General features: G+C 35.7%; 2 protein-coding genes and 1 long non-coding RNA gene across 3 annotated transcripts in view; 2 read left to right on the forward strand and 1 right to left on the reverse strand.

Annotated features, from left to right (window-relative positions):
- Positions 1 to 304: 304 nt before the first annotated feature.
- On the reverse strand, positions 305 to 16,543 carry slc6a15 (solute carrier family 6 member 15). The gene is made up of 12 exons (XM_052582377.1): positions 16,375 to 16,543; positions 14,601 to 15,082; positions 10,509 to 10,666; positions 10,218 to 10,344; positions 9,894 to 10,075; positions 6,372 to 6,482; positions 5,032 to 5,273; positions 4,699 to 4,888; positions 3,173 to 3,365; positions 2,753 to 2,912; positions 1,873 to 2,035; positions 305 to 1,550 (listed from the first exon to the last, which is right to left on the reverse strand). Exons 2-12 carry the CDS (start codon positions 14,911 to 14,913, stop codon positions 1,161 to 1,163), a joined length of 2,229 nt encoding a protein of 742 aa, XP_052438337.1. The 5' UTR covers positions 14,914 to 15,082; positions 16,375 to 16,543; the 3' UTR covers positions 305 to 1,160.
- On the forward strand, positions 3,247 to 11,615 carry LOC127977492 (uncharacterized). Its single transcript, XR_008158249.1, has 3 exons — positions 3,247 to 3,385; positions 9,902 to 10,034; positions 10,243 to 11,615. It is a non-coding gene; the product is annotated as an uncharacterized LOC127977492 (long non-coding RNA).
- A 4,023-nt stretch (positions 16,544 to 20,566) lies between the features above and the next one.
- The window catches only part of LOC127976926 (ALX homeobox protein 1), a 31,773-nt gene continuing 27,803 nt past the window's right edge, over positions 20,567 to 24,536 (forward strand). Inside the window, exons 1-7 of the mRNA XM_052581508.1 lie at positions 20,567 to 20,841; positions 21,118 to 21,231; positions 21,326 to 22,410; positions 22,493 to 22,573; positions 23,039 to 23,128; positions 23,600 to 23,668; positions 24,222 to 24,334. The gene's annotated coding sequence lies outside the window, so the exon portion shown is untranslated. The remainder of the gene's footprint in view (positions 20,842 to 21,117; positions 21,232 to 21,325; positions 22,411 to 22,492; positions 22,574 to 23,038; positions 23,129 to 23,599; positions 23,669 to 24,221; positions 24,335 to 24,536) is intronic.

Raw genomic sequence — 24,536 nt, forward strand, 5'->3', positions numbered from 1 at the left:
AAAAACCATTGCTATCATCTTTAAAGGTGCTGATAAATTCATATTACTACTAAATATATTCTTTATTAAATCTCCAAAATGATTCATTATATGCATGAATTCTGTTGTATCACTTTTTACAGTTGTTTGTAATGTGTGGTTTTATTTTTTTGAGATTTATTGAACAAAATAGTTATTTTAATTTAACTTTATTTGTTTAATTCAGCCAGTTATAACTAAATTAAAATAATTGACATCAGCCAGATTCTCATTTCATTTCCGGTCACGTTATTGTGGAGTGCAGCAAAGTAGTAAAGCCAAATGGTGTGTTTGAATCATTTTATCTTTTAATTTCATTACTGAGAGGAAATGCATAGCAAGAGAAAAAAATCCAAATATTTACAGGAAGAGGGAGGAGTCGAGACTCCACTTACAATGATAGCACATCAGCAACCATACAATCCAACAAACAAACAAAAAAAGTCAGCGTACTGGGTTTTTAAGCTCTTCTTACCAAAAACATGATCTGTATTCCAAACTATATTTGAATAAATTTATTCATAATATATTTACAGAATACCTTAAATGTACAACATTCATGCCTTGTATTCTATTAAAATTTTTTAGAAAGAATTAGGCACACATTTTCGAACAATGAGTTAGGGTTGTATTAAATGAAATCCATACACCGATGTACAATGATTAAAACTACATCCAAAATAATAGTATTGCATGTTTTACACATGTTACGCATACATTTACATCCTAGACTTTTCCAAAGATAGTAAGCTGCTTCTAATCTCGATTTTTTTGTAGAGAGTAACTGCCCTGACTTGCAACATAATCTGTTTGTACAAAAAGCCATTCTACAGTAGAGCATAAACCAGGGGACTACAGGCCCCTACAGAGGGGGTTAAGTGCGTGCAACAGTTGGGTGATGGGATGGGGGCGGGAGCATAGTGCTAGCTACACATACAATACAAGGAAATGTTGAAATGTGTGTACTACACCATTGTGAAATGAAGATGGCTGTTAGAAGGGAGCTATAGGAGGACGCTGTCTTTTTCCATTCCCACTCAATGAATCATGATTGACAAGGTCTGGAACTCGATGAAGAGGTTCTTACAGGGCAAATGAATTGATACTGGTCCTCACAGTTACAGGTGAGGCTAAACAGGTCCTCACAAATTAGATTCGGGCATGTCCGGAATGTCTGTAATATTCGGCATTACGTATCCAGTGTTGCAGCTACCGTTGAGCATGACGTCTGCGTGTGAAGCAGGTCCGCTCAGCTTCCTGTAATTGGCTGGCATGGGTGACGGGGCTTCGCTCGGCGTCTTCGCATTGAGAAGACTTGCATCGTCTTCGTCCTCTTCTCTGTTCCTGCAAGCGGTGTCTTTTATAATGCGGCCTTTTTTGTAGGAGACAGCAGACAGGCCTCCTGCGTTCTCGTCGATGATGTTCAAACAGCGCAGGATAAAAACCACAGGCACAGGGAGGATGGCAATGACCACCAGTGAGATGCAGACAGCCAGGCCCCAGGGCGGATAGCTGAGAGACTGTTCTTGAGCCTGAGAACAGACACTGCAATTGGATTATTCTGGCAGAGGAATAATGCCACTTTAATTCTGTGGTAAAACTGGATTGAAAGCCTTAGAATTGACCCTGGCTTAAAGTAATAATACACCCAAAATGTATTAATAATGAATTATTAAGTGACTTTTAAATATTAAATAGTTTACAAAATATAGAACACCTATAGGTGAAATAATCAACAAAAACAGTTGGACATATTTTGAACTAAAAACATGTTTCAGATACTGTATCTAAAGTATTAGGCTTTTAGATTGCATATTGGCCTCTTTTCTCAGAGCTTCGATCGAGATCACCCACCAGTTGCTGGTTCCATGCACTGTAGCTTGGAGGCGACAGTCCCATCTGAATTAGGCTTGTGACCAGAAGACCCAGCAGCAGCACTGGTGTGATAAACTTCCACATATAGTAATAATAGCGGTATGGAGTGAAACCAAGCATGTCCTTTAGATCCTCAAAGAACCTGAATGAACCCACAGGAGACAATTATTGCAAATTATTATTGTTTCAAGATTTGTTTTTAAGATTTTGTAAATAATTATTGTGATATATTGTTATGTTTATTTATTTTCTATGTAATATCATGTTTGTCTTTTAAAAGCAATCTATTAGTTTTTTGTCATTTCTTTTTTATGATTAATTATACACACATACATACATATATACATTTTATATATATATTTATATATCTGTGTGTGTGTGTGTGTGTGTGTGTAGAGTTGACAACAGATACTTTTCATATCAATATGAAGTTCATTATTCAATCTTAAATGTCTCACATAAATGACTGTTTTATTTTAACTTTAGTTTTACTTATCTTAAATAGTTTTATGTTTTAATAATACACTTAAAAGTGAATAAGTTTTAAGTTTTCAAAAAATTAAAAAAAAAAATAAAGTCTGAATGGAATGTGTTTCTCTCTAATAAACAAACGTTGGCTTTTTCTCAAGATGAGTTTCAATCAGAGATTGATTGTGTTGTACAGCAGTCTATAGGGTTTTTATAATTCCCCCCTTTTTTAAACTATAATTTTATTTGAATTTAAATTTTCTTTGGTTGGTATGTAATCATAAATTGAATTCAATCAGGGTAGATAACAAATATTCTTCATAGCAATATGACGCTCGTGCCACTAGAGGGCGCTGTAAGCTGTCTAATGGAGGAAGCGAGCGTAACATACTTGTCGGTGCCGTAGACCCAGGCCACAGCAATGTTCTCCAGAAGAACAACGATGAGGAGAGGCAGAGTAGCAGAATAGTCATCAAACATGGCTACAAAATAGTTCCCAGATCGCTGGACAAATAATAAACCAATACAGAAGGCAAGTACACAGCAACCAACTGTAGAGAAAGCAGAGAGAAGTAATGTTTGTGATACAGAGGAACGAACTTTTGAATTAGTGCAAACAGGATCTTTTATATTAGAATTTTTCTTTCAGAATGTTCGCATCTTGACTTACACGCCATATTAGTGTTTGATTAACTTCAAATTTCATGCAAATATACCATTTAGGCTCTGCTATAGCTTATTCTCATATGTGAGCAAATAAGAACTAAAGGATGCGTCCTTTCTCCATATAGTAGATTTAAGAACTTCTGACCTGTGAGGTATTCCTTTTTGACTTTGAAGGTATCCACAATGGGGGTGAGGATGCCCTGGATAGTGCCGAACATGCTGCCCAGACCCAGATTGACCAGCATTAGGAAGAACATGACAGACCAAAAGGGTGAGGCTGGGAAATGGGTCATGGCTTCAGTGAAGGCGATGAAGGCCAAGCCTGTGCCCTGCACAGCCTGTGAGAAAAAAGATAAAGGTTGGACTTGAGCATGCATTCAAAAACATGTAAAAACACATATAAATACAGAGATGATGTCTGATTAGTAAAAACCTGGACGAGTATAAGGACAAGGCTTGACTGGTTTTGTGCTGGCAAACATATTTATTCAGAAAAGTGACATTTACTTAATCATATAGCTGAGGTTTCTAAAATTGTGATCGGCGCTATAACAGTGATACATATAGCTGTTGATTCTATTCTGTTAAAATGCTGTATTTTGCTTGCTTATAGTTATAGTTATTCAGGTTTCAGCGTAAGGGTTTTCCTCGAAATTAGCAGGAACTGAAAAATAGGTCTGAGTAAAAGAAAACACATCAAAGCAGCAGGAGTTAAGTGACTGTGTCAAGAAAGAGCCCTATATTCTAGAAGCCTAAAGCCTGTGACGGTTCTTGTAAGTGTGTTTGTGGTTAATCTCATTATGGCATCGCCTCAGCCAACACGCACCGCGTTTATTTCCGTTTGTTTCATCATGCGGTGTTCTCTTGATCACACACACCTCTTTCCATGACAGCACAGCAGAAAGCCTCTGTGCCTCCTGCATTATGGGTCCGCTAAACTACTTCCTCTGCAGTTTACTTTTTTGTGGTCAGAAACTTTTGTTTTTTTAAAGCATTTTACATTTGTGTGTCCGTCACAGATAAGAATGTCTGAGATTATGTCTGAGAACTCCTTTAAAAGCTTAAAAAAAAGGTATAATAATTTTGATCTTCTACAATGTTGTCTAGTGTATATATATATATATTTTTTATTTTTATTTTATATTTAGCAGTCTTACCTCCAGTTTTGAGTTTCACATGATTCTTCAAAATCATTCTAATATGATGATTTTGTGCTCAAGAAAAAAATATTTTTATTACACATTTTGAAAACAGTAGTACTGCTTAATATTTTTATTTATTTTATATTTTCTTAAATTTTTTAAGTATACTTTGATGAATAGAAAGCTCAAAAGAACAGCATTTATTTGAAAGTCTTTACTGTCACCTACTGATTAATTCAATGCATCCTTGCCTAATAAAATATAAATTTTGTATTAATAGTGTTGAAAATATTTGTTTATTTTTTTATTTTTTTACAAATATCATTAATTTTACATTTTCTTGGGGTTATTCTTTTTGACATTTAAAAATAATCTGAGTTAAAGAAATGAATTGAAGCCACTGACTATGGATTTTGATGGGTAGTGCTCCTTTGTGTTGTATTAACTTGCTACCGGGGTTGTATTCCATGGAAAGTTTGTCTCTTAGGTTTCCCCGAGGTGTATCCGTTCACTTTAAGTTCCTCCTCACCTTGTTGAGCTCTTCTTTGATGTCGCAGCTATCTAAACCTAGGCGTGGGTAATCGTTTTCCATCACGCCCTGGATAATGTTGGTCATTTGCTGGTAGTCCTCAGGGCTTACATTACTGAAGTTTATATGGTGTGGGATCAAGCTTGGATTGATTTCTTTTCCAAGGAAACCAATGATCTTCTTTGAGTTCCTAAGATACATTAATACAAGAAAGTCAACCACAGGTCATTTGATCTGTATACGGTTTCAAAAAAAAACTGCAAGTGTATTTTATTATTATTATGAATATATTCTACTAAACTGCTTCTCATGGTTAAGTTGTTTTGAACTTACATTTCCACACATTTGGCATTCATGATGTTAGCTTTGAAGCCCAGTACAGCGAAGACAACCAGAGTGGCCAACACTGAGGTAAAGAAGTTAATGAAAGAGACCAGCACAGCATCGAAATGGCAGTTGTTGTCTCGCTTGTTGTAGCTGGAGAAGGCGATAACACCACCGAAACCAAGACCCAGAGCAAAAAAGACCTGTGTGGCAGCTTCACGCCACACTTTGGGTTCCAGCATGATTTCCAGCTGTAGGAAGATACTGTAGTTTATTTTTTGTCACATGCTCATTTTGGATGCTGTGAAATGCTTTCCACTTTAAATATCTGAAAACATGTATTAATCTTGCTATGATTAATGTCTGAAGCCGGTAATCTCAAAGTGGACAATTTTTTAATCATATGAATTAACATATTAAAAATGTCTTGATATGAGAACTTTGACTAAATGAAAATTTGAAATTTTACATTAGCTACTTAATGAAATAAGTTTAAGTTGAAGCACAAAAATTACTGGAAATAAAAAATAAAAAATAAATTAGACCTAAAGATTAAATGTAAATGACAATTGATAATATAAAAATTAAAGCTAATTAAAAAAGAATTGTATATACTATGTAACACCATGAGTGATGGACTTTATGGAATCAGCTTTTTTAAATACTGAGTTGCATCCTTGATAACAAAGAAGTAAAATCAGTGCTCCGGTCTAATTAAAAATGGGATTTAATATGATAAGAAAAATGTTAAATATTTAATTATCAAATTTACTTTTCTCCCTGCATTTCAGCTACAGTGTAGCTTTCGTAATGGCTCGGTTCTAATTATCATTGTTTGTAACGCAATGGCAGTACTATGCCAAAGCAGAGGCTATATACTATCATTTAATTGTGTGTTACACAAACCACCCACTGATTAGACACTGAAGTGACACACAGCACAACAAGGGACACATTGATAGCCCCTTGCACTGAGGAGAAATGTGACCACATCTTGTGTCTTTGTGTTAGCTGTGTACTATTGTGTAAAATAGCTGGCACAACAAGACAGTCTGCTGCATTTCAGTCCGTGCTGATGGAAGAGTTAATACACTTCTGTCGAGTCACATCACAAATGCATGCTGGGATATCTGGCTGGGGTATTGTTTCCATAGATACATCTACTGGTCTCCACCAGACTGAGATGATGGATACACATGGGAATTAGTAATGGATGGTTACCATAATTCTTAGTAAAGTGGATTAATTGCTGCTGTATGAACCAGAGCATGGAAAGTAAATTGGTCTAACCATTGTCGTAATGTGTCATCTGTTCACACATACACTGATCATGTTCTTTGGAGTCGTACCTTTGGTGTAAACATGTGAATGATGCCGTCAACAGAACCCTTGAGCAGGAAAGCACGGGCCAGGAAACAAATAAGCACAACATACGGGAACAGAGAGCTGAAGTACATCACCTGCAATTAGACATGACCAAACAGATTATCGAAAAATGTCAATGTAAAATGTGCTTTGTAGTTTGTAGTACTGCAGTATTAAAGAGAAGGCTAGTGACCTCTGTTATGAAGAGTCATTTGCATGTTTTTCTCTATGTTAATGTTTCTTAAACTGTTAAATCATTTTCTACACATAGGTGGCAGAAAAATGCCCTCACTTGCTGACAGTCAACAGACTTTTTCCACAGTGCATCCAATTGTGATTTCTTTCCCAAATCTTTACATTTGTTACATTTTCACACCTTGACAGTCCATCATTTTGAAAGTGAAGAATTCAGATCTGTTTGTTCAAAGACGTTTAGTGAAAAAATGCAGCTAATATTGAATGACAAAATTAACTAAGCCTGAATGCCACATGCTATTATCACAGAGTGAACTGAGAAACAGCTGCAGACACTACTGTGCTTTGTGGATGATGTATGTTACATCCCTGACTAAAAAGCTACTTCTGAAATCTGATCTGGCCAGTCTGATCAGACTGAAATATATTTCCAAAACCATTGCAAATGGATGTGGTTCTAAGAAAATGTGATATTTTATTTTTCAGAGTGCTTACTAAATGCATTTGAATCAGATATATTATTTTTGCTGCCTGTTTGAACAAAGCCTAGAGTTAAGTGTTTAGAGTTTATCTTGTCAATACAGTGATAGTCATCCACAGAATGAAGAAAAGATTTTTTTAAGTAATGTTCTCTAAACATGTCTCTATCTAACAGAAATAGAGCTGCTAAATTATTGTATTGTTGTTATAATTATCAGATACATTCATAAATATCAGAAACATTTGTTTAACTAAAACATTGAAGTAAATAACCGAATAATAAAAACTAACTTAAACTAAGTTTAAGTACTTAAACTGAAACAAAGCTTTTTATTAATATAAAAAAATAACAAAAACAGACAAATTAAAGACAAAAATTTCTAAAATTCAGATGAAAACTGAAAATAAATATTAAAAATATTATTCAATACTATAACAGTATATAAATAACAAATATATACATAATACTAAACTAATATTAAAGTCACTTTGGATTAAAGCCTCTGCTAAATAAATAAATATACTACAATAAATAAATATACTACAATAAACCAGGTGTGACTGAGAATCCAGCGCTAGTGGGAACAGTTGCTTCTCTTTTTTAGAGTTTACTTAAGTCATGCAGTCACACCCCAAACATCATTTCATAATTATCTACTTAACAAGAATTATAATGTCAGCACTTCATAACTAGCTTAATCCTTAATAGCTGATCATGAAGATACAAGAATGGACAGACCATGCTTGCAATGACACAGTAAATACTTTTCTACACTCACATTTATGCATTTGCCAGACATTTTTATTTAACCTGTGATTTTCATTGTATTTGATCAGTTTATATATTCCCTGGGAATTGAACCCATGACTCTGGCATTGCTAGAGACATGTACTGTGGCATTCAAATAGGTTCAACAAGCTAAGTTGAAAAGCACTTTTTAAAGTAAACGGAAAGAATTACATAGATGATTGAAATTATTGGCTTTCTTTGATCTTGCTTTTACTGTATGGCCATGATGCTGAAAAGGCTACTGACTCAATTCTGATTCATCAAGGGTGGACCAGCCTTAAAGTGTAAGAACAAATGCTAAAGTTGAACTATCCCACAGCTTTGAAGATTAAAAGACACACATTTTCTGTGGCTTCCCAAAAATGAAGCATCATGAACGTTTTACAAAGATCCATTAAATCCATCAAGTCCTCTTCCTGCAGACACAGCTCTAATTCTACAGTACAGTATCCTCAGTCACCAATAATTGTAGCTGAGTATGGTTATTTGGTGCTGTGCCACTGAACTGTGAATGGAGATGGTGCACATAAAAGCATGGCAACCAGCATTGCCATGCTATTTGTGCACACAAAATGACTAAAAAGAAAAAAGAATGCCACTGTGGGTTTTTTATATTCTGGGAAATATGCATTCAGGGAATGTTGAATGAGACAGTGGTATTCCTTTGTGAGGTAAATCCCAGATTAAGCTTCAAAGACTGTCCTTATCCCCTGCAGACTATAGTATACTATATCCTATACCATAATATACTGACTGAGAGGCCACACTTAAACAGTAGGAATCAATCTGCTATCCCTTTAGCTGAGAATAGAATAATTTTGTTGCATTGTGGCTTGTTTCCACTGTGTTGCGACTTGTTTCCATTGTGTTGTGCTAATTTTATTGCATTGCGGCTTGTTTCTGCTGCTAATTTAGTTTTGTTGTGGTTTGTTTCCATTGTGTTGTGCAGTATTGATGCGCGGGTCATCTCATTACCCGTGGGTCGGGCACGTAAAGAAATTGGTACTTTATTTATGGGGTGGGTCATTAAAAACAAAATAATAATAAAAAAAACATGTATGTTGCATGCAATTCACTATAGCCTATATTAAATATTTAGAATATATATTTTCATATTTTATTAGGTTCTTTGATAAGGTTACAATACGAAGGTCTATGTAGCAACGTAACTTGCGTGATGTCCCCGATGCGCGGGTCGTCTCATAACCCGCGGACCCCGTGGGCCGGGTCGGAGCGGATAAATACATTTTACATTATTTGCGTGGCGGTCTGGGGTGGGCCAAATATTTTTCTATTGTTCATCACTATTGTGCAGTATGGGGCCACTGTAAAAATGTATAATTAAAAAAATTAACCCCCTCAACCTATTTTTTAAAGGAATAGTTCACCTAACAATTTAAATATGCTTATACATTCTCACAACTCCAGCCATCCAAGATGTGGATGAGTTTGTTTCTTAAACAGAACAGATATGAAGAAGTATTTATAGGAATTTGGCATTTAACGCTTATCATACAATACATGGATTTGTTTCTTACAAACTCAGCTTTTTACTTCACAAGATGTTAGATGCTTTTATCAGCTGTTTGGACTCTCATTCTGACAGCACCCATTCACTGCAGAGAATCCATTGGTAAACAAGTGCTACATTTCTCTAAATCTGTTCTCTTTTACATCTTGGATGGCCTGAGGGTGTGAAATTTTTCATTTTTGTTTGAACTATTCCTTTAAGAAGGTTTCAGTACTCACAAGATTTGAGAAAACTCTCCGCTGTCTAAAGTGAGCTTGGGTCAGAAACACACGGATGCCAGAGTACCACATGTGGTCTTATCCGTATGATGCTGCATCACGTTTCACAGCGTCATGCAGGCATGGATCACATGAGAGGCCAGTGGTTCTCACTGACATAGGCAGGATCAGTCTGAAGGTCAGTGTTTCTCTCTGTGTTGCTTTTAGGACATCCCTTGAGGTCTTAGCTGACATTTACTGCGTGACCATAGGGACACTTTCTTAGTACAAAATACAAAACACATTTATTTACCTTTCCAGAAGACTGGATGCCCTTCATCATAGCAAGACACACCATGGTCCAAGCAGCCAACAGGCACAAAGTCATCCTCCAGTTAAGTCCTCCACTCTCAGAGATGGAATCAGAGATGTCCAAGGCCACACGATACCAGTAGTATGTAGTGGCTGAACTTTTCTCACACTCTGGTTCGACATCTAAACAAAAACATGAAACATGCAGTCTTGTATAGCATAATGAGATTGATCAGAAAAGATGTTCGGTAAATGAAAATGTGTAGTTTCTGCCTAAACGAATGGATTTGAAAAATTCTAAGTGTAATTCTTTAAGCTGTCTTACATGTATTCGTTTTGTTTTTGACCAGGGGACACTCGTGCCAAGGAAGAGGCTGCTGGAAGGATTGTGAGAAGTAGAAGAGACTCCAACCGATGATGACATTGTAGTAAAGAGCCACAAAAAAGCACACCTGCAATAAAAGAGAATGCAGTCAAATGTATATGCTGCAGCTTATACTCTTTGAAAGATTTAATTAGGTGCCTTTCTCCTGGGTAAAGACAGTATCGGACTTAGGCTATTTTTATACAGTGCACTTGAAGTAAGGTGCGTCCTTATGAAAGCACTGATATTCACCAAACAGCTGGCGAAGCCGATGCCACCCAGACGTGGGCTGATGTAGTTCCACACCCCAATACTGCCTCTTCGGATGCGCTGGCCCACTGCTAGCTCCAGGAAGAAGAGGGGAATCCCTATCACCACCAGCAGAATGAGGTAGGGAACCAGATACGCTCCTACAAAAGGAGAACTTATGGTTATGGCCCTATTTATTTAGGAACCAAACTTCCAAACTTCTTGTTATGCACAGGACTTGAGATATACAATTTTTTTTCTAGTAATGCATTTATTAAAAGTAAATATTAACATCAAACTTATAGGTGTGTTCTCTATTGATTAGAAAACACATTCAGCTGTAGATGCACAAATATGCTACTAAAAATACATGTTTTTTGCAATTCTTCGACAGGGAGTTGATATATATTGTGTATATCTAAATGAAATAAAAGTTGTTACTCAAAATATGCCATCACCATTTAAACTTAAAATATGTTTATGCTGTTTATGCCACCTTTAACAGCAAGAACTGCAAACTTTTCTGATAGCTAAAGATCAGTCTTTTACAGCACAGTGGTTGATTTTAGCTAGAGAAAATACTGGTGTTCTTATCATTTTGGCCACCACTGTATTCACACACGTGTGTGTGTTTGCTGTATACATGATTTATCCTGAATAATTGATTTTGCATTTCATTTACATCTGGAAGAGAATGTCATTGCATTTGTGATACATCTGTAAATGATTAGGAATACTACAGTCTGTTAAGGACATTTACAAAGTGTTCAGCTCACTATACTGTAACTATTTTGAGAAGAGTGACCTGAGTTTGGAGATGTGTGTTAAAAAAAAACTGTAAAGAAAAGAACTGTAATATTTTTTATATTTTATTTATATTTTCAAATTGAATTGTATTTTTTAAATTAAACTTTACTTACTGTAATTCGATGTTCAATGTTTTAGTATGTCAAAATGGTCAAGGCAACATTTTACTTAACTTTCTATTCTAGTATTGTATTCTTAACTGTGTGTATTTTAATGTAAGTTTAAATGTCATTGATGTATTTCTGTTCGGAGAAGTCGAAGACAAATTTCCACTAAGGTGGACAATAAAGTCTAATGAATGAATGAATGAATTCTATTTTATTTAAATTAACAAAACACATTTTTTATATTATTTTTAGTTTACAATAACAACACTGGTCTTGCAGTATTTTACAAAATACGAATGAATGAAGTAACCCACTATAAATATTAGCAAATATTTTGTCTCTTGAATTAAACTCTTTTTCAGAGAGCCAAAGAAGGACAAGACTGACATTTTCAAACTGTTCAAGCATTGCCAGTGGCACAGGATAGAACATTCCTTCCCAGTGCCTTATGGGGAACGACTTCAATACAATGGCACTGCTTTGAGAGTACTTTAGGCCTGCTGCTCCTCCAACATGTTGAAGTCATGTGCTTTAACACACAGAACCCTACTGAGCTTCAAAGACAATTGTGATGATTGCAACATAAACTGAAGTGTCATTTATGTTCTGTAAACTTCCGTATATTTTATTTCAACATTTGTTTTAGTTTTAGTTGATTTTAGATCAAATGAAAGCGTTCATGGTGGTAAGTTTCATAGTGTTTCCCATACATTGGGAATTCTTTGAATTCGTTGAATAAACTTGAGCACTGCACATGTCAAAGTCGAAACCTGGGGCGGGTGTTTTGATATCACTGTATTTCTTAAGAAAACCGAATGTCTTCAGCAAGTTATGGATGTCATTTTCATTTAATCTTGCCTGTAATTCTGTGAACGCAGGCTCAGTGCTTATCTGATTACAGCCGTTACCGGGGAAACCTCTCTTTCGCTCTACAAGCTCCTCCTGCTGGCAGAGAATGGATCTGCATATATATGCTGCCACAAATAGAGTGCAAGGCTGTGGGGAAAGAATGCTTGTTATGAATTAAATATTTTAATTTCAATGTCGAATTTAAATGAACGCTGATATTAGTGTAGTTAATTCTTTGCATATGCGTGTCTAACGCTTATATATTGAGAATTAGAATTAAGTTTATTTATTAACCATTTAATGCTCCTATAACTTATATTAGGTTAAAAAAACAGGAGGATATGATGATATTTAAAAATTTTCTAAAATAAAAAATATGCCTGTTAGAGAATGTAAAAATGGTTAACATTGTTTCTGTCATATCAGTCAGAAAATCAGTTCAGGGGTGTTTTTTTTATTTTATTTTTTTTAGCTAACTTAGTTGTTATTCTTGGCTTTAGAATTCAAAAGCCCTTTAAAATTTTATATTTACACAGTTTAGATTTAAATGAAAGTATAGTCCAATTTTTTAATTGCCATGTATTTGTGTTTTGCTTTGGTAATGAAATTGGGACTGAGAACCATGGATTTTCACTGGTATTACTACCGAATACTGAATTTTTGGTACTGTGACAACACTACATATATCATTGCGCCTGCTGCACCCATGGTATGGAAGCAAAGTTCCTTGATTATTACACCAGAATGAGAGTATAGTTCCTAGCCATCAGCCGGGAAAATTGCAACTTTTCATTTTCTGTCTGTCTTAGTACACAATGAAACTAAAGAAGAGTCATGTTTTAAATAGGAAAAATTTCAAAGTAATTTTTTAGCAAGATGCTAACGGTCTAATCAAATTCAATGATCTATGCTAAGCTAAGCTAAAAGTGCTACCGCTAGACCAAATGGATTCAGAAACGTTAAAACACAACGGTTTAACTCAAGGGTAGTTGGAAGATGAGCATATTTTCAAAAAAGGTGGAGTGTTCCTTTAAGGTTTGTAATGTAGGTCAGATTGGGGCACTGTGGGATGCTGGTTGAAAAATTGGAGACTCTACAGGTTGTCAATGAGATGACATCTGGCAGACTAAGGCAGCAAAATGTTGTAGTTGTGTTTCTTTGAGGATAAAACTTGCTGTCATTGATGGCACGCAGATGGTGCAGTGATGTGGTTGCTCTGCCCTGACAAAGACCAAACAGACACGGCCCACACACAGTGACCTATTTAATCTAATTACTGACCTGCACTGCAGGGTGGTCACACTCACCTATTATAACCTGGAAAGTAAGACAGGGCAGGTTGTGGTCAATCTCTCATGCAAGACAACAGGCCTTGTTAGTTGACACAAACTACTGTTCAGCTGTATACAGTACAAACACAATAGTTACTACTTTGTGAAACCCAAATGTAAGAAATTGGCATTCCTTATAAAACGATAGCCATTACATCGGTTGCTTCTTTCCTGTTTCTTTCTTTCATTCACTCACTCTGAAAGTGTCTTTTGAAAATGAAATAAGGTGAACAAAGAGATGAGTAATCATATCTAATGTACGTCATTGCTATCAGGGAGACCAGAGTAAAGAACTGTAATCTGCTTTATCTAGACATTAAACAGCTTTGTATAATCAGAGATGTGTAATATAGCCTGTGATTATCCTGCACATGCAAAACACTCATTTCATTGCCAAGCAACATAGATCTCTGTTTCATAAAGCCAATTCTAATTTGTTTTTATTGATCAATAAATGTATTTATCGTCATTTTGGTACAATTCTTACTCCAATAACTTTCTATGGTTTCAAAAGAAATTAAAGCTGATTAGCCTGAAGAGTTTTCACACATAGTGCTAAACTATCACTTCATTATGGTACGTCTTTTTTTGTATTGACTATAAATGCATTGCTTAGGTAAAATATAAATTATGCTACCCCAAAATGCTAATAATTGTTCTTTAATAGGGTGGTTTTTCAAGAAAGACCTTTGACTTGAAGAAGGAAATGAAGGAGGAAATGCATAATGAGAACTTGCAAATGAGGTGTTGGGCATATGTCTGTCTTTAGGCTTTCGGTCTAGAAACAAACTTCCTTTGTGTCTAAGTACGTTATTAATGAACAGATACAGCCCAGTTTCACTCTCAAATATTCTCCATTCCTATCTATCTATCTGAATGGAGAATATTTTTAGAATTGTGAGCAGTTTCAGTTTTGTTTATATATCTAGATTTATAGAAAGATATAGATCTACTCATCAAGGTGAATTACTTTATATAATCCAAATATAACCTTAACCTACCGCCACCATTTTTCTGGCACAGATATGGGAACCTCCAGACGTTGCCCAGGCCCACTGAAAAGCCCACTTGGGCAAGGATGTACTGGAGCTTGCTGCTCCATGCAGGCCTCTCTTCTTCTTCCTCCTCCTCCTCCTCCTCCTCTGAGCCCTCCTCAACATCCCGCTCCTTATTCTGTGGAACATCTCCTACCGTTAGAGAGCTCTTCTTGAAAGAGTCCTCACAGTTATCTTCATTGGAGAGCAAATCTTTGACAGATTCTGTAACTTCATCATCGTCAATCTCTCTCTTGACGGTTTTGCTGTTTTTGGGCATCTGAAAATGTCTTTTTTATTTTAGCAATGGGTTAAATTATTTGGTGTGTTGGCAGGGCAAGTTGAGTTGAAATTTACAAAATGATGTCAGAGAATGGGATTGTGTCAATGGATAGAGGAAAGTGTGGGTGATGAAATATTTATCTTCTCATTTTCATGACAGAGGTTTCCTGTTAGATAAAAAAAAACAATGAAACAGAAACTAGACAGGTTAATTCCCCTCACATGATGCAATGTGTCACTAAATTGCACACAGTTTTAATAACTTTCACTAGACTCCAATTCACTTTTTGAAAACTTCCACCTTAAAGGCTTATCAATCAAACCCAACGCTAAGAGTGACTGACAGGCACACACATCTGATTTTAAATCGGATAAATAAGCGCGCCTTACCCCGATTATATCCTATTGCTGAGACAAGTGTAATTCCCAGAATATCTCAGGAATTTGGGAAATTTTATGCATTATGTTAACGGAAAAAACGCGTAGAGTACATATTTTGGTTTCACCTTTATTGTATTCACATCTTAGCCTATGTGATGCACAATGCAAAGGCACAACACAAGTGTGTTCCGTGGCAGGAGGCTGTCAGTAACCATCACTTGTATCACAGTTTACTACATTTGACATTAAATGTCACTCAGGCCAACTGGACCATTCGGAACACTATCATATTTCGCATCTAAATAATTTAGCCCCTCTCCTGAGCACGAGGTCGGTTCATTTGCATACGAACACAAACAGACAAGAGCGCGCCTTTAGTCACGTGGCCGCAGCGCCCCCGAAAAGCAGATTGCAGCTTTGATATCAAAAAATAATATTATGGTAATAACGTTATTAAATCGATCCTTTGTGGCTCAGAAGGTCTGGTTTGTACATTGTATATTGAACCTTGAGTGTACACATGTGAATGATGCTGCGCCGCGCGCTCTCGTGTGATGAATAGATTTCCTTCAAGGCGGCACCTTTTTATAATCCAGTTTACAGTAGAACACATGTTGGCCTTTTCGTCATTGAATATAGGCTTGAATTTTACTCTAAATTCTATAAAATGTTTATAAAAAATATAAGATTCGCTCATACAAAAACGCATGAAAAAAAGATGAAATCTATATGCGTATAGGATGTCAAGATTATAGGCTAAAGTAAATAATTTGTTATCAGCAAAACCCATTGTGTCTATATGTATAGCTCTTATTTATGAAATTCCTCTTATTTTAGGGAAAATGATTTGACGGTTTTATTACACTGACTCATAATATGCAATTACGCTAATGCGGAAAGCAATTATTATTTACGATATAAATATACATTTGTAAATAACTCTCCCCCCCACCCCCAATTTACTATGTCACACATGTGCGAGGTTTCATCATTCACTGCATGTGATTGCGCAGCCGTTCTCTCATCCTACCGGGTGTCAAATAAGCACAATCAAATATAAGAAAAAAAAACAGCTTACCTTGTAACGAACCAAAAGAAGATGAGCTTAGGTTTTAAAATGGGCTGTTTTGACTTGCAGGCGTTTTGTATTGGATGGTTTGGACATAGAAGTACAGCTCATACACAATCTGATGTAAATGATGCAGGAGGCGCGCGCGGATGCTATCTGTGTCGTTCGCCCACAGGAGGTTGTAGAGGAAACTGATTTGAGTTCCCTGAAGGACTGAACTAGGCGTGTCTTGTGTAGGCTAATACATTTGAACATATCAAATAATATGACAGTAATACATAGCATTTTGCTTTTAATCGCGTTCGTTACGTTTGTAAAATGATTTTAAATCTAAATCCACCCCTAATAATTGAAAGAATGGTACAACCCACTAGAGCGCCCACAAGCTGGTTTTTAGGGGTGTACCGGTATTGTAACCTCATGCTTGGATGTCTTACATCAGCTTTACAATAATGGCTAAGATAATGACACAGGCTTATGTGAGTCCAGTAACGATGTGCTTGGTGCAGTTTTGTCTGGAATCTCATTATGCCTTTTGTTTTGTCTTAAAACTGGATATAGGCTTTAAAACTATATCCATACATTTAACTATACATTTAACATTTGGAATAAAGGTCTGAAATGCGCGCCCCTATTCAGGAAATAAATATGGGTAAATTAAACTATTGGTGGCTATAAAGAAAACAAAATGACTTAAAGGGATACTCCACCCCAAAATGAAAATGTTGTCATTAATCACTTACCCCCATGTCCAAACCTGTAAAAGCATTGTTCGTCTTCGGAAAGCAATGTAAGATATTTTGGATGAAAACGGGAGGATTGTGACCGTCCCATCGACTGCCAAGTAAATAAATTGCACTATCAAGGACCAGAAAAGTATGAAAGACATCGTCAGAATAGTCCATCTGCCATCAGTGGTTCAGTCTGAATTTTATGAAGCGCCACAAATACTTTTTGTATGCATGTTCTAATTTATTTCCAGTCATTAATTTTTAATTTTTGAAAACACATTCTGCAGACTAATCCTAGGATTGTACCTGAGCTCAATATATCTAGCTGAAAGATTATCTAGAAGTCAAAAACAAGTTTAAGATCAGCATGGCTCTTATGTTGATCAATGAATACATGCACTATTTGAAGTAAAACTAATTCATTCAAATTAATAAAATTGTAAAAATTCCCATAAAACTCATTCTGTATACTTATTTTAAGCAAGAACTTGTGGAAGCATGCAAAGTTTGATGCTGTTTAGCAAAAGGGTGTGCTATAACAGTAACACTTACTTTATAAATTAAATAAATTGCCATGACTTAAATGACTTGTTAAAATAATTAGCAGCCTTCATAGTTTTTCTTGTGGGAAAGGCCCTTTTTTAATTTAAGAGCTTGTTCCTAAAATTGGTTTAATTGAACTTGTAAGAACATGTGTTCAGAGGTTGTGGAGCAAGTGCTTGCAGAAAACTGTTTTTAGTCACTCCCACCATTGAGGAACAATGAGTGTGCAAGTTCTGGAAAATGACTCTGATAGTCTATAGTTTATGCTAATTGGAAAACATGTATATAATTTTTAGTAATAAAGGGCTTTGTTGTTCCCAGTAGGCTGATGGCTGTTTGTGACATGTGACTATCCTCTGCTGATAGCTGGGGGTGATCATAATGTCAGATGTTCCCGGGACTTTAGTGTGACATTGCAATGCACTCAGCACATTTCGATGAGGCACAGGAGCAGTTTCCATTAATGATAAGGTTTAATCCATGACATCATTAGATGAAACATGAAGCGTATATGCTACAGAGAGCTCAATGGACTACAACTAAATCTAAAATATTGAAATATCACTGCATCGGAATCAAGCTCTTTTGTGAAGGGCATTATTTTGAGAATGTTTCCAGCATGTGATGATAAAAAACACACACCAATCAGTCACAGATGGCAAGTTGTTCTATCTAACTGTTAAATAGTTAATGTGCTTAACTACACCATGAATTAGGTAACACGATGCTTTGCTGCTGTCACAAGTTTTGCTCTATTTTTTCCCCCATCAATAACAGATGGTAAAGTTGTTGGCTCACTTGTGGTGCAATCAAAATACAATATTTTGAGTTGAATAGTTTAATCATCGTGATAATTTAAAGTATTCAGTTATAGATTTTTAAATATCAATCTTAAAAATATACATTTAAAAGAGTGCTGGACTGAATGAGTGTCCAGCATTCAAAAGAACAGGAGGCTTTTCACAAGATCCTTGAGTGAACCAGTATTTAATATAGTCTGACATAACAAAGCATTGATGAAACCCACCCATGTATACCTTTATCCTGATAAAAATAGATAGATAATACACTTTCCCCACCTTTTTTTATTTCTATCTCACTTTTTTTATCTCCATCTGTCCAATACTTTTAGTCGTATCTTAAATGTCCATGTTCCAAGATAATGGAATTATTGTGGGACAGTTGGAGTGGACAGTGGTGCCTTCACAAGCTCTTGGAGATGTTTGACAATGAGGAGATTAATTTCAGTGTGGTCCTAAAGTCTTCTTTCTCAGGAAAATTGGCTGGTTACTTTGGGTTTAATTTAGTTATGGAATAATCTGAGGGTTGAGAAAGAAACTGGAAGGAAATACAGAGTTACAACAGACTTTGAAAACTGGAACATTCACATATGAAATGGAATATGGCAATTGCAGTAACAGGGTTAAAAAGGGACACCTGTGCAAACCTAGAAATAAGGACTAGTTTGGTTAACAGAATATATATATGTAGTTGAAATCAATAATGCTACGGCTAATTCTTCACCAGTAATTTTATGTGGTTTATAATAGTAGCCCATAAGGAGGAATCCACGATCACAGATAGCGGCCCAGATCCGAAGCTGCCTTTTATTCAACAAGTTCTTTCTCTCCCTCTCACCCACTCTAAAAGAATGAATGGAAACAATCAGTTTGAAGAGCAACAGACCAGTAACAGAAAACCCTGCACAGTATAAACACAGGGACACTATCCAAACTTGAGCTCTGTTCAGAGCTGAGCAGGCTTTGACTGCCCTAATCTGCAGTGTAAATCTGCAGCCACTGACTGTCTAGTCTCTGTCTGGGTTCCATGCTCTCAGACAAAAGCTTCGGACACCTTGCCCACTAACAAAGGGGTCGATGCCACTTTTCGCTAATTGAAGCGGACAAGGCTTGCTGATGGGGCCTTTTTGAGCAATTGAACTTGGTGAATGTTTCTTCAGGATCTGATGAAACACGGACAGTTGATTTGACTTCAAAAGCAGACTCCAGCAGGCACTCAGAGGAACTGATAATCAAAATTGGTCCCATATTCAGGGAATAAAATATGTAGTTGAATGCTTTTAATAAAAAAAAGACTGCACACCAAATGAATAATGTAAATAAAAGACTTATTTAAGTGAGAAGCTGGTCAAACTCAGTAGACATTATCAATAAAACTACAAAACATCAACATTAGTCTGAAATAAATGACAAAATACTTACTCTGTTGTAGAGAGATGAGAAATGATTCTGCTAGTTCATCAAATGATTAATCTCAGCCTCCCTTTGAAATAAGTTTGTGCCTAATAGTTGTTAACCACAAAATACTATTTTTCTTTTTAATGACTGGTCTTGTTTCAATTTGTGTGTACTAAAGCGCCACGCCACTATGCTGCTTTACTTATCTTTCTTTTTTTTACATGACCTATTTGTATATTTGTACTTTATATTTTATTATCTGTATTTAATGTTCTACTTTTAGTGTTATCTGTATGTACCAAGTGTCTGAGAGTAACGCAATTTCAATTTTCTGTGTGTATGTACTGTACTTGGAAGAATTGGCAATAAAGCAGACTTGACTTGATTTAAAAAATAATGTTTGCTGGAAATAACTGCCCAGTTAATAACTAAAACAAATGTGCTTCAGTAAAAACAGTTGTTAAAATCTTTATGTAACATTTTATTATTATTATTTTTTTTTTTTCCTTTTTTTTTTTTTTTTTTTTTTTTTTTACAATTTTCCATTTGGTTCTGTACATGTATTTACTTACTTAGTTACTTATCAATATCAAAATGTACTCGTAAATTGATTAAAACATTTGAAAGAGGTGCATCCGCAAATATGGCACAGCACAAGGTTTCCTCGGAAGTTTGTCCCTCACGCCAACCTGTACACTTTGTTTTCATAGCAACTACTGGGGGGGCGAATGTACAAACATGAGGTAAACAGAGAAACAGGTGCTTGGCGTCAAATAAAGGCAGAGTCAGAAAGACGGTGTGTTTATAAATACTTGTGATACGCTTTTCTGTATTAATCATTAGTATTTTATACCGTTGCTATGACGTTGATATAGTTTGGTTCATTGGCAAATTTTCGCCTCTACTGTAACGTTAGATTCGCGCACAAAAAGCTGATGAAATGAAACGTTATCTAGAAGTCAAAAACGTTACATCCTTCTGAAAATGATTCCGAGTCAGACGATGTAACTGGCTTTTATATTCATTAGGTATTAATTTCGCTTCTACTTTTTTTTTCTTTACAGTTCAGCCTACTTTTCAACATTGTTTTTCAGACCACTTTATTATAAAAAGCTTTTTTTTTTGTACAGTTGCAACATTATTTAAACTGAATATTATATCTATCCCACTTTTTTGACATTATAATAACATAAACTGATAATTCAAGTAGTCCATCCAAAAATATGAATGTTTACTTAATAACTTACTTGTCAGTGCAGCACTATCACTTCTGTTTTCAGAAAAGCTGCATAAAGAAGATGAGTTGCCTGATTCTGTATTCACATATGCTGAAGCTTCAAGAAAGTGAGAGAATGCCTTTGAACAATTAATCTTTGAACATGTTGAAGAGAAGGGTAAGAAGGCATTTAAAATAATGCATTTAATTAAAATGATCTAAATTGTTTATTGGGGGCATTGTATATTTTCTCCCGTTATGTTTACTTATAGACTTCTCAAGCCAGAACCTGTCTCACCTTCATCACAAATGATAATCCTACTAATGAGCCAGCTTCAGATTTCATAGACAACCCCATAAAGTGGAAAGAGCAAGTGAGTCATGAGTCATGGTTATTTGTTTGTGGTTAAATGGAAATGGGATCGTTATACCATCTGAGTCATAACAGAGGAAAGGAGAAGTATCTGTGTTTTGTCCTTTTATTATTTTAACCTTTTTAACTTTGAAAATTTTAACCTTTAATTCAGTTGTATGATATATGAGTTGGTGTATTATGTAAAAAAAAATAGAACATATAAAAATTATATAATTTGTTGAACTTATAATGTGAGGAATATTTTTTCAAAGTTTAAAATAAAACAAAATTTATTGGAGAACAATTTACTAAAAAATACTATTTCAATCTTGAGTCAGTAATTAGTTTACTAGCAGAGTGAAATTTGTTACCCTACACAAGTAAAGTAAATTCTACACCATTTTTTCCCCAATGTGTACTGTATATTTGTGTAAATAATGTGTATCTAAGTAAAATTATTATTTTAAAAACGTTATTCGATTTTAACCTTATTCTCCTATAACCTTATACTATATACCGCCTCACAAATATCTACTGAAGTAAGTGTTTCAGTCAATATTTTTTGGTTAATTTCAAACGTTACGAGGAAAAACAGGCTTTTGAGAAGGTTCAGGAAGAGAGGACAATGAGAATCCAGAAACTTCATTGCATAGCAGCAACAAAGATTCAAGCTGCTCTCAGAGGAACATTAGGAGCAAAGCAGAGCGTAGGAAAAAGAAAGAGGAAGAGAAGAAGGAATGGGAGAAGTTGAAGAAGGAGAGAGAACAGAAGAGAAACAGGACTGAGGAAGAAGAGCACGCTCAGAGGGAGAAGATGGAGAGATGCAGCACCAGAGATGGACCCAAGGGGGCTTCAAAATACTACAGCTGTTGAGCTTGAGGACCATAAACCATAAAGCCAAGAATCATCCAGTTCAAAAAAAGATGCCCAAGAAAAAGAAGAATACCCAGCTTACCTGTGGACACTTTTCCCAAAACAGTAGCTTGGAGCTCTTTCAAACAGGTAGAAATTAAACTTGAAAGCCCATTTTATGTTTATGACATGTTAATGCTGGCTTTATTGTAATTGTCTTGTATAAAATCAGGTTATGACAGTGATGCTGGAAGACCTACCAGGATGTAGTCTGTCCACACTGTCCGAGTGTAACAATCTGCAGGCTTTGACCGTAAGACGCTGCGGCCTCACTTCTTTGGATGTATTGAACCAGTGTGCTTAGATCAAATTTATTGATGTACAAATAAGAAACAAACTATCCAGTGCAGTCTGCATTATTTTCAAACTTCCTTGTCAAATGATCCATTATGCATGATATACAGTTACACTACCATTAAAAAGTTCAGATTAATTATTTTTTTTAAGGTCTACTTTACTGTATTTGATTCAAATATTATACAATTATTACACTTATATTATTACAAATGAAATAACTGTTAGGGGAAAGTTTAATTTTTATAGAAGCCATTATTCCAGTCTTCTGTGTCACATGATTCTTCAGAAATCCTTCTTATACACTGATTTTGTGCTTGAGAATTTTTTGATAAATAGAAGGTTTAAAGAGCAGTATTTATTTAAAATATAAATCATTTGTTGATTGTAGAGGTTTGGCCAACCTTCAGGTTTTTCTTTCTAGGCAGGAACCAACTAATGAACATTCCTGGTCTTGATGGAGCTGAAAACCTGCAAATTCTTCAGCTCTCACACAACAACATCTCTCACATAAGTGAGTATCTTCATTAGAAGTGTTCATTAACTTTTATGTATTTTGCATTGGTAGGACTCGAGAAAGAGATGCTGATAGTTGGTCAGTTGAAGATATCTGGATCTCACGTGTGACAGAATTAGTATCTAATGCTCAACATTGTCATTATCCAGAAGAGGGCACCATTGTTCCAGTTTGGTGTCTTCAAATGGCCTTTTGCCCTCACTCTGCTCTTAAAATATGTCTAGATGTGTCTCATTTCTAAGAAAATGGCCTCATATTGAATAAATATGAATAAATGTATCATAAAGAAAAGGATAAATGCAGTTTAAAGGTATTTGCTGTCAGTGTAAGATGATGTCCTGCCACTGCTGCCTTTTATATTAGATTATCCTTTGGCTGGTATTAGATATTGTCACCATGGCCTAGAATTATCCTCATTCACTCCATCTACACCAGCATTGACTAAATTATATATATTTGCTTTCTTAGGTGGTTTAGGACCCCTGAAAATGCTTCTGCGATTATCATTGGGCCATAACCAGCTGCTCAGCACAGGAGGTTTGAACGAAATGTATACCCTTCTCCATCTGGACTGTTCGTACAACCATCTAAGCCATGTTGAGGGTTTGGAGAATTGTGCTCTGCTTAACAACAAGTTGAAAGATGAGATCATGACTTATCATGTCTTCAGCAATGATCTCAATATCACTCAATAATCACAATTTTTCATTACTTTGGTATTTGAGAACGGTTTATGTTCTTATTCTAATTAGCCCGACATTTCACCACTTTAAAAAATTTATTTAGGAACATATTTCCTATCCCAGTGTCCAGAAAATGTGTAACTTGACTGTGCTCATTACATGATACAAAAAAAAAAAAAAATCCTCATCGGTTAGACTGCAATCCTGGGCTGCCATCACTTTAATTGAATTATCATTATCTGTTTTGCTTATCGTTTAGATATTAGTCATGTTCATGATGAGCCATGAGTTTCCACCCATTTCAGCTCATGGGACATTCATGGTTGGAACAGAAAGAATGACTTCCTGTGTGATCATCTGGTCAAGAAGGAATTGTTGTTGCTTTTATTTCCGGGCCTGTCCTGCAGAACCAAGTTCTTGTGAGGGACCTGTACTTGGATGACTATCTTCTATCCTCTGTTGATGATCTGGAATCCTATCGGCTGCCTTTGCTCCAGAACCTCAATATGTCCCATAACAGGTAGGCCTCAATGCAGAATAGCTGTCTCTCAAAACCTAGTGAGCTGCCTACCGAAGGCATCGTACTGCAGGTGTTGTCTAGGCTAGCAGCTCACAGTGTTTTGAGTCTCTTCCTATTCGTTTTGTGAACTTAACACTGTCTTACAGTTAAATTCTACTAAAGCACAGAAGTCTTAAGACTTTGTTTAAATACAGTAAGTTCT

The sequence above is a fragment of the Carassius gibelio genome, chromosome B18 (assembly GCF_023724105.1).
Source record: "Carassius gibelio isolate Cgi1373 ecotype wild population from Czech Republic chromosome B18, carGib1.2-hapl.c, whole genome shotgun sequence".
NCBI lineage: Eukaryota > Metazoa > Chordata > Actinopteri > Cypriniformes > Cyprinidae > Carassius > Carassius gibelio.

Coding starts and splice junctions, on each gene's coding strand:
- slc6a15 (XM_052582377.1), bottom strand. CDS start 14,913: ATGCCCAAAAACAGCAAAACCGTCAAGAGAGAGATTGACGATGATGAA. Junction 10,076..10,217: donor CAAAAACAAAACGAATACAT/GTAAGACAGCTT, acceptor GTTTTTGTTTAG/ATGTCGAACCAGAGTGTGAG. Junction 1,551..1,872: donor GTGCATGGAACCAGCAACTG/GTGGGTGATCTC, acceptor GTCTGTTCTCAG/GCTCAAGAACAGTCTCTCAG.